Source organism: Artibeus jamaicensis, unplaced genomic scaffold (assembly GCF_021234435.1).
Source record: "Artibeus jamaicensis isolate MK-2021 breed Jamaican fruit bat unplaced genomic scaffold, CSHL_Jam_final scaffold_754, whole genome shotgun sequence".
Lineage (NCBI taxonomy): Eukaryota > Metazoa > Chordata > Mammalia > Chiroptera > Phyllostomidae > Artibeus > Artibeus jamaicensis.
Genome location: NW_026522054.1, coordinates 7,671,419 through 7,684,486, shown reverse-complemented (window position 1 = coordinate 7,684,486; position 13,068 = coordinate 7,671,419). Strand labels below are relative to the sequence as shown.

The following is a 13,068-nucleotide window of genomic DNA, read 5'->3' as shown; positions in this document are numbered from 1 at the left end:
TCTGACCCGTGGGAGAGCTACGCTCGCCAGGCTTAGCCCTGCGCCGGAAGCCCCTGCACCCACCCACCCGGATGGGCAGGAGCTGATGGTGCCCCAGTGGCCTCGAGTTGCCCCGGAATCAGTTACCCGTGTCCACATCTTCCTTCTGGGGAAATCAAAGCCTCCTCTGGCCTGTGGCTCGCCTGCCCCTCCAGCCCAAAGTCCATCACCAGAGCCCGGGAACAGCGCTGGGGACCTGTTCCCTCTGTCAGCCCCGAGGGCGCTCGGATCTCGCTGAACTGAATCTAAGCATCGCGTTTCCGGAGGGGCAGGGCCCAGGCTGGGCCAGGGCCTGTTGCTGGCCTGGGCCGCGCGCACAGCCGGGGCGGGGTTGGGGGGCGCTGGGGGGGGGGTGCAGCCCGGGACCCGCAGTGCGCTCTCCACCGGAGATTACGGTACCTGCGCCCGGTTCCCGCCCCGGCTTCCTGCCCTGGGGTTCTCGGGCGAAGTCGTTCCCGGCAGTGAGCTCAGCCTGACCCCGATCTACGGTCCCGCCCCCCGCCCGGCACCCTGGGCCGCGACACCTGCGGGAGGAGGCGCCCCGCGCGGAGCTGGTCAGACTGGTTCTGAGCAGGAAGCTGGCTGCGCTCGCTCCGCGCCGCCCCGGCGTCGCTCCCGCGGTCCGAGCGGCCGTCTGTCCAGCGCACCGGGGCTGGGGCGGGGACGAGGGCGGCGATCCGGGAGCCCACACCCCGAGGCCGCTCCCGGCGGCAAATCAGCGCGCGCCGCGGTGCGGGCGGGGGATATAAGCCCAGGTGATTTACCTGGGCCGGCGGCGGGGGAGGGGTGCGCAGGTGAGACGGCCCCGCGGAGCGCGCGGTTTCGGCGGCAGCATGTCCGGTAGGAAGGACTGGTCGGCCCTGTCCAGGTGAGCCGGGTGGCGGGGATCGTGCAGCTGTGCCCTTGTGGGAGTCCCGTCTGGGGACCCTCAGGGGACAGCACTGGGAGCAAACTGGGGGACCCTCGGGGGGCAGGCTGGTGTTCCCGCTGCCCCGGCTTCCTTTCCTCCCCTCCTGGGTTGAGAACACACACAGGGTGGCTGCGGAGGGCCGGTCCCGTAGACCCCCCAGCCCCCCACCCCCACCCCGGGGGATTGGTCAAATGTGGCCGACTCCTTGGCACAGGGAAGTCTGTCTCCCTGCCATTGGCGCTGGGGCAGGGGGTGCCCCTCAGCCCCTCTCGGTGAGGAGCAGAGGGTGAGTCTCAGGTCTGAGGGTGGCCTTCTGGTCACTGCCCGGGCTGGGTGACCTCAGGAGAGACGCTGTCCCTCTCTGAGTGTATCTTATTTAGTGGGGCCCCAAAGGGACTGGGACTGGGTGGGGCCCCAAAGGGTCTGGGGACTGGGTGTCTTGTCCCCTGCCTGCTGGACATCCTGTAAGGGCCAGAGAAGGGGGGCTTGTCCTGGAGCCCCCCACACCTCCACCCATAAATTCTCCTACGAGCACCTTCATCTTCTTAGCCCCGAGGACCTGCCACACGCACATCTTGCCCCCCAAGGAAACTGAGGCCCATATAACTCCCACCCAGGCCCCTGGTTCCCCCTGCCCACGGGCTCTGGCTGGTAGAAGCTGGCCTCTGGCCCCTCCCAGGCAGTCACTGGGGTATTGCAGGTGCTGCTCCCCCAGCCTTCCCCGTTAGGGGGTCCCTGGGGTCCCTGTCTCCCCTCCTTCTTGGTGAGGGGCGTCCACAGCCCCTCCAGGGCCTCACTCAGCTTCCCCCAGTGACTCATTTCCCCGGGCAGGGTCCAGGCCCCGCTGCTGTGAAGCACAGAGGGACCCTCCGGTATTCAGGGGGAAGCGAAGCCCCAGGAATGGAGAGGAACCCAGGCTGCCGGGGAGGCCGGACACACCCCAGGGGAGGCAGGCACTGCGGGCGGGGCCGAGTCGGGGCCTTGGACTCTGTGTGTGGGTCGGCGGGCCCGGGGCCGCCTGTGGGTGTGCCTGTGCCCTCGGATGTGTGCACGGGTGTGCTTATGGCCTGTGGCTCCCGTCTGTGAGGGCCCCAGGCCCCCAGGTGGCCACTGCACCGGGGTCTCGGGTGTCGGAGGAGGGCCTGTCTGCGGGTTGATGAAGACCTCAGCCCGCTAGCGGGCGGGGCGGGAACGGCAGACCTGCTGCCCCCGGAGCTGTCCGCTCGGAGGCAGGGGACGCTGTCCGAGCGCCCGCCTGCCTGTGTGTGGGATGTGTGCCTGTCCCGGGCACTGCAACTTTCAGGTGGGCCCGGGGTCTGGTCTGCGAGTGCCCCCTGCTCTGAAGTAGGGGTGTGGCTCCATTCCCATTGGTGTCCAGGGGCCCCGATGAGGCGCCGGGAGTGGAGGGCCACTCCCTGGTGAGCATGCCTGGCGGCAGAAGGGAGAGGGTTGTGAGTCACTGCCAGCCCATCGGGCTGGGAGGACTGCGGGGATCGGAGGGCCAGCCTGCAGCCCACCCTCGGCATGGGGTGTGAGTTCTGATGCCCCAGCTCTGAATCAGGGGCAGCGCAGGCCCGGCTGGCTGGCTGGGCGCCCTGGCCAGTGGCCCCGTCCTTTCCTCCCTGGGCTGGCCAGGCCGCGGGCGGGGCCGGGCTGGGCCTGTTTGCGGGGGGTGAAGGTGGATCTGAGAATTCCTGCCCTGAGCAGCCCGTGGTTAATCATTTTCCTGCCCGGGCCTCAAGCAGCCACCCCCTCAAGGTGCCCTCGGCCTCCCTCACACCTTTCCTGGACCACCAGGGCCAGGAGAGACCTCAGGGACCACCCAGGTGACCCTCCTTGTGTGGAACTCTCAGGGGCTGAGGACTGGCCCAAGGTCATACAGCCAGTGGGGCTGGGCCTCAGTCCAGGCCTGTGTCCCCCTGTCTGGTCTGTCCTCCGAGGTTGGCAGGTCGTGCTCCCCAAGTCCTGGGACACTCAGGGCTGGGGAAGCCTTCACACCTGCCCCCCTTAACCAGAGCAGCTGGGGATTGCAGCCCCACAGGGAGGCAGACGGCACTGCGTGCCCCCAAAGGAGGTGGAGGCAGAGCAGAGGGTTGTCCACAGGGAGGGAGAGGCCATCAGCTGGGGAGGGTGGTTGGGATGCCCCGGACGCCGGGACCCACGGGCTCCACCCTGGGCCTGGCTCCGGAGCCCAAAAGGTCAGTGCTTTGGCCACGGGGTTTCCCCAGCCCTGCTCTCCTGGGCCGTCCTCAGGCCCAGCCCGTCCTGGGTGGGAATCCCACACCCTCCACGCCGCTCCTTCCTCCCCACCGCTGCCAGCTCCAGGAAGGTGGCCCTTTTTGGGTGTTTAGCTTTGAGAGGCTGTCCTGGGGTGCAGTCTTGGCCCCTCTTTATTCACTGGGTGGTCTGGAGAAGGGTCGTACCTGCTGCGGGCCTCCGAGTCCTTATCTGCAAACGGAGACCAGACTGCCTCCCCCCAAGGGCTGAGGCAAGGGCTGAGGTCGACCAGGCAGTGAAACGCCCAGGCCAGGGCCAGGCAGGGTGGCGGCACCGCAGTCAGGACCTTGCCCCCGCCATGTCCCTCCAGCAGGGATCGGCCTGCCCCTCGAGGTCCAGTGAGCCCCTTCCTCAGCCCTGAGTTGGCCTTTCACGTGGTGGGGGTTCCCATAACAGTCAGGGGCCGAAGCTTCCCCTCGGTGGGTCACTCTCCCCGAAGGGCAGAGCCCTCAGCTTCGCAGGCCACCTGCCGATCCCAAACTGTGGACTAGCAGCAGGGGAGGGCCCAGAGAGGGAGTGAGCTGGGGACACGGTCAGACTGGCGTTGGCGTTTCCAAGTTGGTACAAGGGAAGCTGAGGGGCCCGGTCCCTGAGAGACCCTCATTCATTTGTGGTGGTGAATGAATGAATGAGTGAATGACATGCAGAGCTCACAGGGTCATGTGGAAGCCACGGCGATCTTGTCCTCCTTCCATGGCCAAGGCCCTGGGGCCCTGCCTGGAGCCCCCCATCTCCACGGAGGGAGCAGAGATGCCCCTGAAGTGGGAGGGCTGCCTGTCCCCGCCCTGAGCCCCCCTGACAGCCTGCAGTGCCCGCTCTTTTCCTCTGCAGGGCAATTTCTGTGCTCTGGTTGGAGGGGTGGTGTGTCCGGGGCGGGGACCCTGCCTCACTGGGTGAACCCCACAATCCTGATGCGGAGCTGGTACGGGGAGTGTGTGCTCTGGTCGGGATGGAAGGGCAGGTGGATCCAGTGGGTGGTGGCTGGTGGGTGCGTGGGCGGGGAATGGGGTCAGATGGGGGTGTTGGATTGGCAGGTGGTGGGTGGGTCATGGCTGGAGGAAGCTGCTGGGGCAGGGCTGGGTGGCTGTGAGGACGTCTGTACAGTAAAGGGTGGGCAGGGTCTCCTCGCTCCAGAGCAGGTCAGAGCTGGTTCTACAGGTGAAGGAGACCCCAGAGAGCCTGGGAAGTGAAGGGACGGTGACATGGGGAGCTTTTTCGGGATCAGGCATTCTTCTTCACGAGTCCCTCCTCTGAAAAGCTGGATGATGTCCCTGTCACTGTCCAGCGAACCCAGGACCAGAAAGAAGGGGGTGCTAGTCGATTTCTCCTGCCCCCCCAACTTCCCAGGCACAGTCTCACTGTGGGGCCACGGTCAAGGCCGACCCCATAGGTCTCAGTGGGGGTGCTCTCTCTCCCTGGGGACACCCAGCAGTGTTGGAGAACAGTTCTGATTGTCACAGCCGAGGGGTGGGGACTCCACAGGCGGCCTGTGGGTGGGGGCGCGGCGCTGCTATTCAGGGCGGCCTCGCCCAGGGAGCCAGCCTGCCACCACTCAGTGGGGCTGCGGCCCAGAAACTCGGTCCAAACCCTGCAGCTCTCACGGAAATATAAGAGACGCTTAATAGATGTAGAATATGAGCCATATTTAAAATTTAAAATTTCCTGGTTGACCCATTAAAAAAGTAAAAAGAAACAGGCGATTTTAATTTTAATACTATACTGGACTTAATCCAAACTATCACTTCAACATGTGACGCACGCACAGAATTATTTCTGAGGTGTCAGAATCGTCCTCCCCACACTGTACGTATTTGGCCTGATGGTGCAGGGTTCAGTGCCAGTGGCCACCTGCAGAGGGCGACACCTAGAGGCGGCTGGCCAGGTCTGGGTTCTGGGGCCTCGATGACCTCTAACCCCACCCCCACCACAGCCTGGCCCAGCAGTGGAGCCTGGAGGATGAGGAGGAGCAGCGGCGGGAGCGCCGGCGCCGCCACCGGAACCTCAGTTCCACCACGGAGGAGGATGAGGCCACCCGTCTCGCCCAGGACAGAGGCCGGCCCTCCTCGGTCAGGTGCGAAATCGGGGTGGGGGCCAGGTGTTGCGTCCTCTCCCTGGTGATGACTCAGTGTGGCGTCTGGCTTGCCCAGGGGGTGTGGCTCAGGGCATAGAGAGGACTGTCACCTGCCCCGCCATCCCCAGGCCCTCCTGGACCTGCCCGGCCCCCTCACTTCCCAACTCCAACTGCTGGGATCTTTCCATTCCGTGTGGGAGGCGGAGCTTTGCTGGGCCTTTGAGGGACATCACTCGCTCAGGCCTCACAATATCTCCCCCAGAGAGGACCCACTAACCTGTTTACAGGTGGAGAAACTGAGTCAGAGTGTACACAGGTGTCGTGCTGCCGTCACACACTGGGAGTGGCAGGGCCTGATTTCCGTTTGACCTGCCAGGCTTGGGGCCCCACTTTTCCCATTAAAGCAGGCTGCGCCCCAGTCCCGGACGCTCCCTAACTCCCTGCTAAGGGGGCATGTGGGACTGGCCTAGCCAGGGTTCACTGAGCGGCCGGGACTGTTCTGGGCTCTCCCATGAGGTGAGTCTCACCTGCCCCCAAACAGGCCCAGGGTCTCTCCCCGCTCCGATGTCCTCTGACTCTGTCTCCTGCCTTCTGGCTCAGACTGCCGAGTGTGGAAGAAGCAGGGGGACCCAAGCCACCATCCCCAGGCCCCCGAGGGGAGAAGGAGGAAATCCAGGCCATCCCTAGGACCCGGCAGGAGCGGAGACAGAGGCGACAGCTGGTGGAGGTTTCACAGGCCCCCGTCCGGGAGCGGCTGGAGGCGGAGGAAGGAAGGGACAGGTCAGGGCCTGGGCAGGCCGAGCAGCAGTCCCCCATGCCCAAGAAGGAGGTGGGGCCGCCACCTCGCCGCAGACTGAGTCGGGAGCAGCGGGGCCCCTGGGCCCAGGAGGAGGAGAGCCTGGTGGGCAGAGAGCCAGGAGGCGGGCAGAAGGGGGTCTCGGAGGGGTCCCCAGGCTGGGAGAAGAAGCCCTCCATTCCAGAGGAGGTGGCAGCTCTGGAGAAGAGGCCAAGTTCACAGGCAGCTTCCTGCTCTGAGAGCACATCGCTGTCAGAGAAAAAAAAAACAGTTCTAGAAAAAACAGGCATTTCTGAGAAGCTGCCGATCTCAAGGAAGACGTCAAGTTCGGAAAGGAGTCTGGTGTCTGAGAAAACATTGCTGTTTGAGAAGTCCTCGACCTCAGAGACGAAGCTGGTGCCGAGGAGAGTCTCTGGCTCAAAGCAGCCCCAGCCTGGGGAACAGCCCAAGCCTCAGGAGAAGCCCCAGCCTGGGGAGCAGCCCAAGCCTCAGGAGAAGCCCCAGCCTGGGGAACAGCCTAAGCCTCGGGAGAAGCCTCAGCCTGAGGAGCAGCCCAAGCCTCAGGAGAAGCCCCAGCCTGGGGAGCAGCCCAAGCCTCAGGAGAAGCCCCAGCCTGGGGAGCAGCCTAAGCCTCGGGAGAAGCCTCAGCCTGAGGAGCAGCCCAAGCCTCAGGAGAAGCCCCAGCCTCGGGAACGGCCTAAGCCTCGGGAGAAGCCTCAGCCTGAGGAGCAGCCCAAGCCTCAGGAGAAGCCCCAGCCTCGGGAACAGCCTAAGCCTTGGGAGAAGCCTCAGCCTGAGGAGCAGCCTCAGGCTCAGGAGCAGCCCCAGCCCAGGGAGGAGCCCCAGGCCCAGGTGCAGCTTCAGGCTCAGGAGCAGCCAGCGGCTGGGGGAAGCCAGAAAGCCACTACCCTCCCTGGGAAGAACCAGCTGTCCTCAGCAGAGCCAGGGACACGCCACCCTCCGCCCAGGACTGCCAGCCTCCCGCCCATCACTCTCAAGGTTGGCAGTGCCGCACCCCCCCACCCCCACCCGGTCCTGCCCAGGTGTCTGTGGCTCCCGCGCCGTCTCCCGTCTCCCACCTGCAGGCCGACTCTGGCTGTGTCCTCTCTCCCTGTCTGCTCCCCACTCACTGTCAGAACAGGGAGCACCATGGTGGGGGCGCAGGCTGCCGGTGCTAGAAGGGGTTCGGTCCCCAGACTCTGGGTCCTGCTGGAAGTCCCCCTGGCACTCTGCCTGGCCGTCTGGCTCCACAGAGCTGCTGTGTCTGCCATTCCCACAGCAGAGGCGGGCCCAGGGCCTTCTTACCCCGCCCTCCCCTCCTCCTGAAGCTCCTGGGGTGGGCCTGGTCACCTGGTGTCCCTGTGGCAGCTGGGCTCAGGGCTGCCTGTGATACCCTCCCCCTCCATCCAGGTGAGAATTCCTAGGAAGGAGGAAGAGGAGGGCATGTCCTCCTCCCCCAGGGCCACCTACAGCAGCTCCCTCCAGCGCTCCAGCCCCAGGACCATCTCCTTCCGGGTGAGAGCCCAGGGCCCCTTTGTCTGTCTCCTGGAGGGCAGCCTGGGGCCGCAGTGTCTGCCACAGCACAGGGGCCTTGGGTCAGACATCAGGATGACTGTCTGGACAGAGGGGTGTTTGGTTTCCCCTGGGGGCCAAAGCAGAGGAGGCTGAGTTAGGAGAGGAGGGCCACTTAGTGACTTGAAGGTGGGTGTGGAGACACGAGAGCAGCGCCCCCTGGTGGTGAGAGCCAGGGCTGCAGGAGGATGGAGCATGGTGAGGATGCTGATGGGGATGCTGGAGGGGAAGCTGGTGGGGAAGCTGGTGGGATGCTGGAGAGATGCTGGAGGGGACGCTGGAGAGGATGTTGGAGGGATGCTGGAGGGGATGCTGATGGAGATGCTGGCGTGGTGCTCGCTAGGCCACACACCTGCCTTCACCACTTCTGGTCCTACCTGAGAGGGCAGAGGCAGCCAGGGCTCTGCTGAGCCCCAGAAGTACCGATGTCCTGCCCTGAGGACATTCTCCTTGCTCACTCCAGTGTTTAATCTCAGTTCTTTTGCTCCCTGGGTCATTCACTCATTTTTTACTGTGTTTTGTGGGGGGATCTGGGGTGGAGGCTAGAGGCCCTGACAGGTGCCATGGGTGATGGGGGGCAGACAAGACAGGAGGTGTTGCAGGTACCGCAGGAGAGGCTTTTGACCCAGGCTGGTCGGTGGGGACAAGTATTTCCCAGACAGGTGGGGGGCCTTCCATGGGGGCTTGGTTGGGGGTTGAGCAGTGGAGAGGTGGGAGGTGCAAGGAGGAATTTCTGCTGAGCCTTCCTCTGAGGGGGCCACGGCCTCCCCGGGGACCCCTGACTCATCGGGGCCTTTCTCTCTTGTTTCAGATGAGCCCCAGGACACACAGCTCGGAAACAACCCTAACCCGCAGGTCAGGGGCCGGATGTGCTGCCTGTCCCATCTGGTCATAGTCTCATGTTCGGCTGGTGTTTGCTGAGCCTGGCTGCTGTGGGGAGGGCCCAGGGTTCCACGGCCAGCAGGGTACCTGGATTCACAGAGCGGGGACAGGCTGAGGCCCTCGGAGAGGCCCTGGGCAGGGCACATCAGGGGGAGCGAGGTGGAGGATGAGGGCTTGGGTGCGGCTGAGAAGGCAGAGGAGGGGGCGGGGGCCCGGGAACCTGCATGGTTAGTGCTCACGTGGAGGGGAGTGTCGTGAAGACTGTGTCCCGAAAACAAAGAACGGGCCTGAGATTAGGACTGGAAAGCCGTTGGCGTGTGGGAACGGCCATCTGCCCTGGACGGTCACCAAGGCCTGCTGCCTTAGGCCGGCCCAGGTGGGGCGCGGGGTACAGAGATGGGAGTGGCTCATGTCATGATTGAGCCTCGAGAGCGCCCCGTGGGCCTGTGGGGCCGGGGAGCATCCAGCAGGGCAGCTGGCACCCGAGCGGGAGTCATGCGGTCCACAGGGGAAGTGGGGGTGCATCTTAACTGGCGGGGGCAGCCTTCGGAAACCGAGTGTGATGGGCATCACATGTCTGGTTGGGGGCACGGAAGCATGTGGAGAAGGAGGCTGAGGGAGGCTGGGTTGGGGGTGGGGAGGGCCCAGACCCTGGGAGCCTTGTTGGCTGGGCCTGGGGTTTGGTCCCTGTTCTGGGGCCTGAGGGTTTGAGCTGGAAGGACAGGATGGGATTCGGGCGAGGAGAGAGTTTGGGTGGCAGGCAGGGCTGGGGGGTGAGTGCATTGGGGGGTGGATGAGGAGGAGATTCGGGGGACGAGTGTGGGTAGGAGTAACAGGCCTGCTGAGGATGGCAGGTTCTGATCCTGTCGGATGGGCTGTTTCCAGGGTGCAAGGTGGTAGGGACCATCCTGGGGTCCGTAGACTCTCCCTGGGTCAAGTCCTGGTGGCCTCAGCCAATGATGGAGGAGGGACACAGCCCGTCTCCCTGGGGGCGGGCACTTACCTGGTCCTTCTGTGCCGCAGTGCCAGCGTGAGGCTCCCGGTGAAGTTGGGCGAGAAGCTGGAGAGATACCAGTCAGCCATCCAGGTGGGTAGAGCGGTGGCCCCTGCCAGTGTGTGGGGGTGTGGGGGTGCTGGTGCGTCTGCCCCCCACCCGCCCCAGGGTCAGCATCTGTGCTCTCACCCCCAGAGGTCGGAATCCATCAAGGCTCTGGGCTCTTCCCGCACTGAGTTCTTCGTGGCGCCCGTGGGGGTGGCCAGCAAGCGCCACCTCTTTGAGAAGGAGCTGGCAGGCCCAGGACGAGCGGAGCTGGCCTCCGGCCGGAAGGTGAGGGGGGCTCAGCCTCAGGAGGTCTGAGGTCTCAGGACCCAGAGCCGTGGCCCTGGTGCAGCTGGGAAGTGCCGAGCTTTCACGGGCCCATTCTGGCAGCACCTGCTGCTGATGCAGGCACCACTATGTCCTGAGCCCAAGGGCCCACAGCCCCTGGGGATGGGGTGGTGGCCTCCATGTCTGCGTGGCTGTGCCAGTGGCCCTGGGCCCTGATGGGAACCCCAATTTTCAGGAGAACCTGAAGCTCTCCGGGGTTGTGACGTCAAGGCTTAATCTGTGGATCAGCAGGACCCAGGAGTCCTCAGAGGAGGACCCCCAGGTACCCAGTCCTTGCCTGGGGCCTCTGACTGCGGGCGGGTCCCTCGTGGTGGGGCAGAGCGGGTCAGAGGGGCCCGAGAGTGAGGGGTGTGTGGGAGGGGAGAGTGGGAGTGGGAATGGCTGCGCTGAGCCCTGCAGGTGGGGGGTGGGGGGGAGGGTGTGGGGCAGCAGAGGGGAGGGTGGGCCTGGGGTCCTCCCTCCCAGGAAGGGGGCGGGGCTGAGGGTCCCAAGCCCCTCTGCAGTTGGCCTTAGCCCCTGGTCCCCAACCTGACTCCCCCACCCAGGAGGTGCAGAGAGAGTCGGCAGCCGCCCAGCGGATCCCAGGGAAGAAGAAAGCAAACTCATCCCTGGATGCCGAGGTGAGGGCAGGGGAGACAGGCTGCCTGGGAGGTGCCCCACGCCCACCCCACGCCTCCCCCACGCCAGCACAGGCCTACCCGTGTCCGCACATTCCTGCACACATCTGCACATTCCCACGCACACTGGCACACACCAGTTGGCCTGCGGTGGCCCTGCCCACGCACCCAGAATGCTCCTGGTCCTGCTCTCAGGCCCTTGCGCACCAGCCCGGAGGTGGGAAGCCCCGAAGGGAGCCCCACCCCCTCCCGCCCCACTGAGGGCGGCCTGTGGCCCAGTGCGGGTGTGGGGCTTGGACAAGGGAATGCCTTGCTGTCCAGAGCCCTCCTCCACCCCTTGACCGAATAGACCTCTGTCCCACAGGTGTGACCAGCCTGCCCGCTCTGTGCCCAGAGCCCTCCCTCCAGCCAGGCCCACCTCCTGCAGCCGTGTCCCCCGCCTCACACCACCCTGATCCCTCTCTGCCTCAGACCTGGGCCGGACCGTCCATCTGGGAGACCCCCCGCAGTCCCGTCCCTGCAGCCTCAGGGACGGGTGGGCCCTGCCTCTGTCCCAGGCAGGCACAGCAGAGCCCGGACCCACATCAGCCCCAGTGCCGCACCAGCTCATGTCAGCCCCCGGGGGCCTCGGCGTCCTGGCCTGGGACGCCTCCTGTTTTCTGCTCACTCTGGGGTCGGTGCGCCGCCCTCAGGGACTCCAGGGCCACTTGTCCAGTGTGCTCCCAGCTGGGGCCCAGCTCTCCCCGCTCCCTGTGGGGTGGGTCCCCGCTGGCTGAGCCCCGGCTCCGGGGCAGCCGCACTGCCCACAGCCCGCTGCCGCCCGCTTGCCCGCCCCGCACTGCCCAGCAGACCCCAGTGCCGTTCTGTGCCCTGGCCCCTCGCTGTTCTCAGGAAGACCCGGTGAACCCGTTTACTCTCAGGTGTAAGTGACTAATAATACCTTCCGACGGACTCCTGTCTGCAGGCTCTGCTTTCTCATGGGGATCGTCTGCGGGGTGTGGGGAGGGGCTGATTTGGGCTGGGGGGCTAGTCATCCTTTTCCTAGCACCCCCCTCTTTTCCTCACATGCAGCTGGGTTGCATTCAGTTGTCCTACGTAGTGGTTCTGAGGGGCAGAACTGCCAGCCCCCCTCAAACACACAGTTTACCAAAACTCAGTTTCCCAGTCCCACGACACCGTGGCCCCGGAGAGCTTGGAGGAGCTGGGCTATCAGAGGGCGAGGAGCAGACAAGGGCAAACTAGAGCATGGCCGTCTGGTGCCTGGTCACACCTCTTAACGCTGTAATTTAAAACACGTACATACACGGGTACCCGGACCCATTCCCACATCAGGCCCTCGTCCTCTGCAGGCCCGGGAAGCAGAGGGCTTCTCAGGACCCGGCCCTTCAGGGAGGTACATGGTGTCTTGGATCCCATAGTCTGGGGACAGGAGGCCCTCAGAGCCCCACGTGTGACCTGGCTGGGCCGTGTCCAGCTGGCAGGTCTCCTGCGCCGGTCCCAGGCCTGCCCTGAGCTCCCTGGCCCCCTACAGCCGGGCTCTACCTAGAGAGTGTGGGGACCCAGCCGGGGCAGGGAGAGGGGAGGGTGGGCACCACTCGGAGACTCCGGGCTCACACAGGGGCCCCGAGGGTTGTCGGCTCCGGAAAGCCCCCGGCCGGCAAGCTGCCCAGCAGGCACCACGGTCCTCGCGTCACCTCTTAGAGGAAGATCCCGAGAGGCTTCCTGGGGCCAGCCTTCCTGTCCCGTGGCCTGGGACCCTGCCAGGGGTGTCTGTTCTGTGCCTCCCAAAGTTTGTGAACACGTGTCAGCCTGCGCTTCCCCCAGCGCAGCCCTGGACGAGCACTGTCCCTTTGTCCTCTCTGCCCTGGTGGAGACAGCACGGAGAGAAAGGTCAGGAGCAGCCCTGCCGTGTCGCGGCGTGGCTGCTGGAGGCGGCTAGATGGTCACGCCAGCTGAGGCACCGCCTCCCAGCTCCCTGAATTCAACCCTCCTTGGAACCATTAGGAACAGCCTCCCACAGTCACGCAGGAACGTTCGGGTTTCTGTGGGGCTCTCCGGGGCATGGGTGTGTTCGATGCATTGTGGGGCTCACGAGGAGGCGCGACCCATCGAAGCAGCAGCTCAAGTCAGGGGAGGGCCTAAGAAACACAGCGCCTAAGTGCTGGGAGATCCCAGGCCGGGACCCAAAGCCGGGGGTGCCCTGGGGGGCAGGTATGGGGGAGCCTGGTTGTCACTGTTCCTCTGTGACTCTGCCCGGCACCCGCCCCTCTCGGCCTGACCCCAGCATGCCGCTGGCAGTCACCTGGCCCGAGCTTGTCCTGCTGGTAGGGTAGAGGGCCACACGGCAGGGGGTAAGCCTGGGATGGGTGGGGTGGAATCAGGCCACTGGACCCCGAGGTCCCTGGGGACCACAGAGAGGCAGTTTTAGCTGAGTAATGAGACAGGAGTCCAAGAGCAGAGTGGGTGAGAAGGAAGCAGCCGTCCGGCCCAGGGAGGCCTCTTGGGGACACCAGCGGT

The 13,068-nt window shown here is 65.3% G+C and overlaps 1 protein-coding gene across 1 annotated transcript; it reads left to right on the top strand.

The window, feature by feature from the left end:
* The first annotated feature begins 342 nt into the window (after nt 1–342).
* LAD1 (ladinin 1) lies at nt 343–11,502 on the top strand. The gene is made up of 10 exons (XM_037161137.2): nt 343–907; nt 5,157–5,297; nt 5,898–7,092; nt 7,504–7,608; nt 8,477–8,520; nt 9,571–9,634; nt 9,737–9,874; nt 10,110–10,196; nt 10,480–10,554; nt 10,916–11,502. The coding sequence occupies exons 1-10, from the start codon at nt 873–875 to the stop codon at nt 10,919–10,921; spliced, it is 1,890 nt and encodes a 629-aa protein (XP_037017032.2). The 5' UTR covers nt 343–872; the 3' UTR covers nt 10,922–11,502.
* Nucleotides 11,503–13,068: the final 1,566 nt, after the last annotated feature.

Coding starts and splice junctions, on each gene's coding strand:
- LAD1 (XM_037161137.2), top strand. CDS start 873: ATGTCCGGTAGGAAGGACTGGTCGGCCCTGTCCAG. Junction 7,609..8,476: donor CCAGGACCATCTCCTTCCGG/GTGAGAGCCCAG, acceptor CTCTTGTTTCAG/ATGAGCCCCAGGACACACAG. Junction 10,197..10,479: donor CCTCAGAGGAGGACCCCCAG/GTACCCAGTCCT, acceptor TCCCCCACCCAG/GAGGTGCAGAGAGAGTCGGC.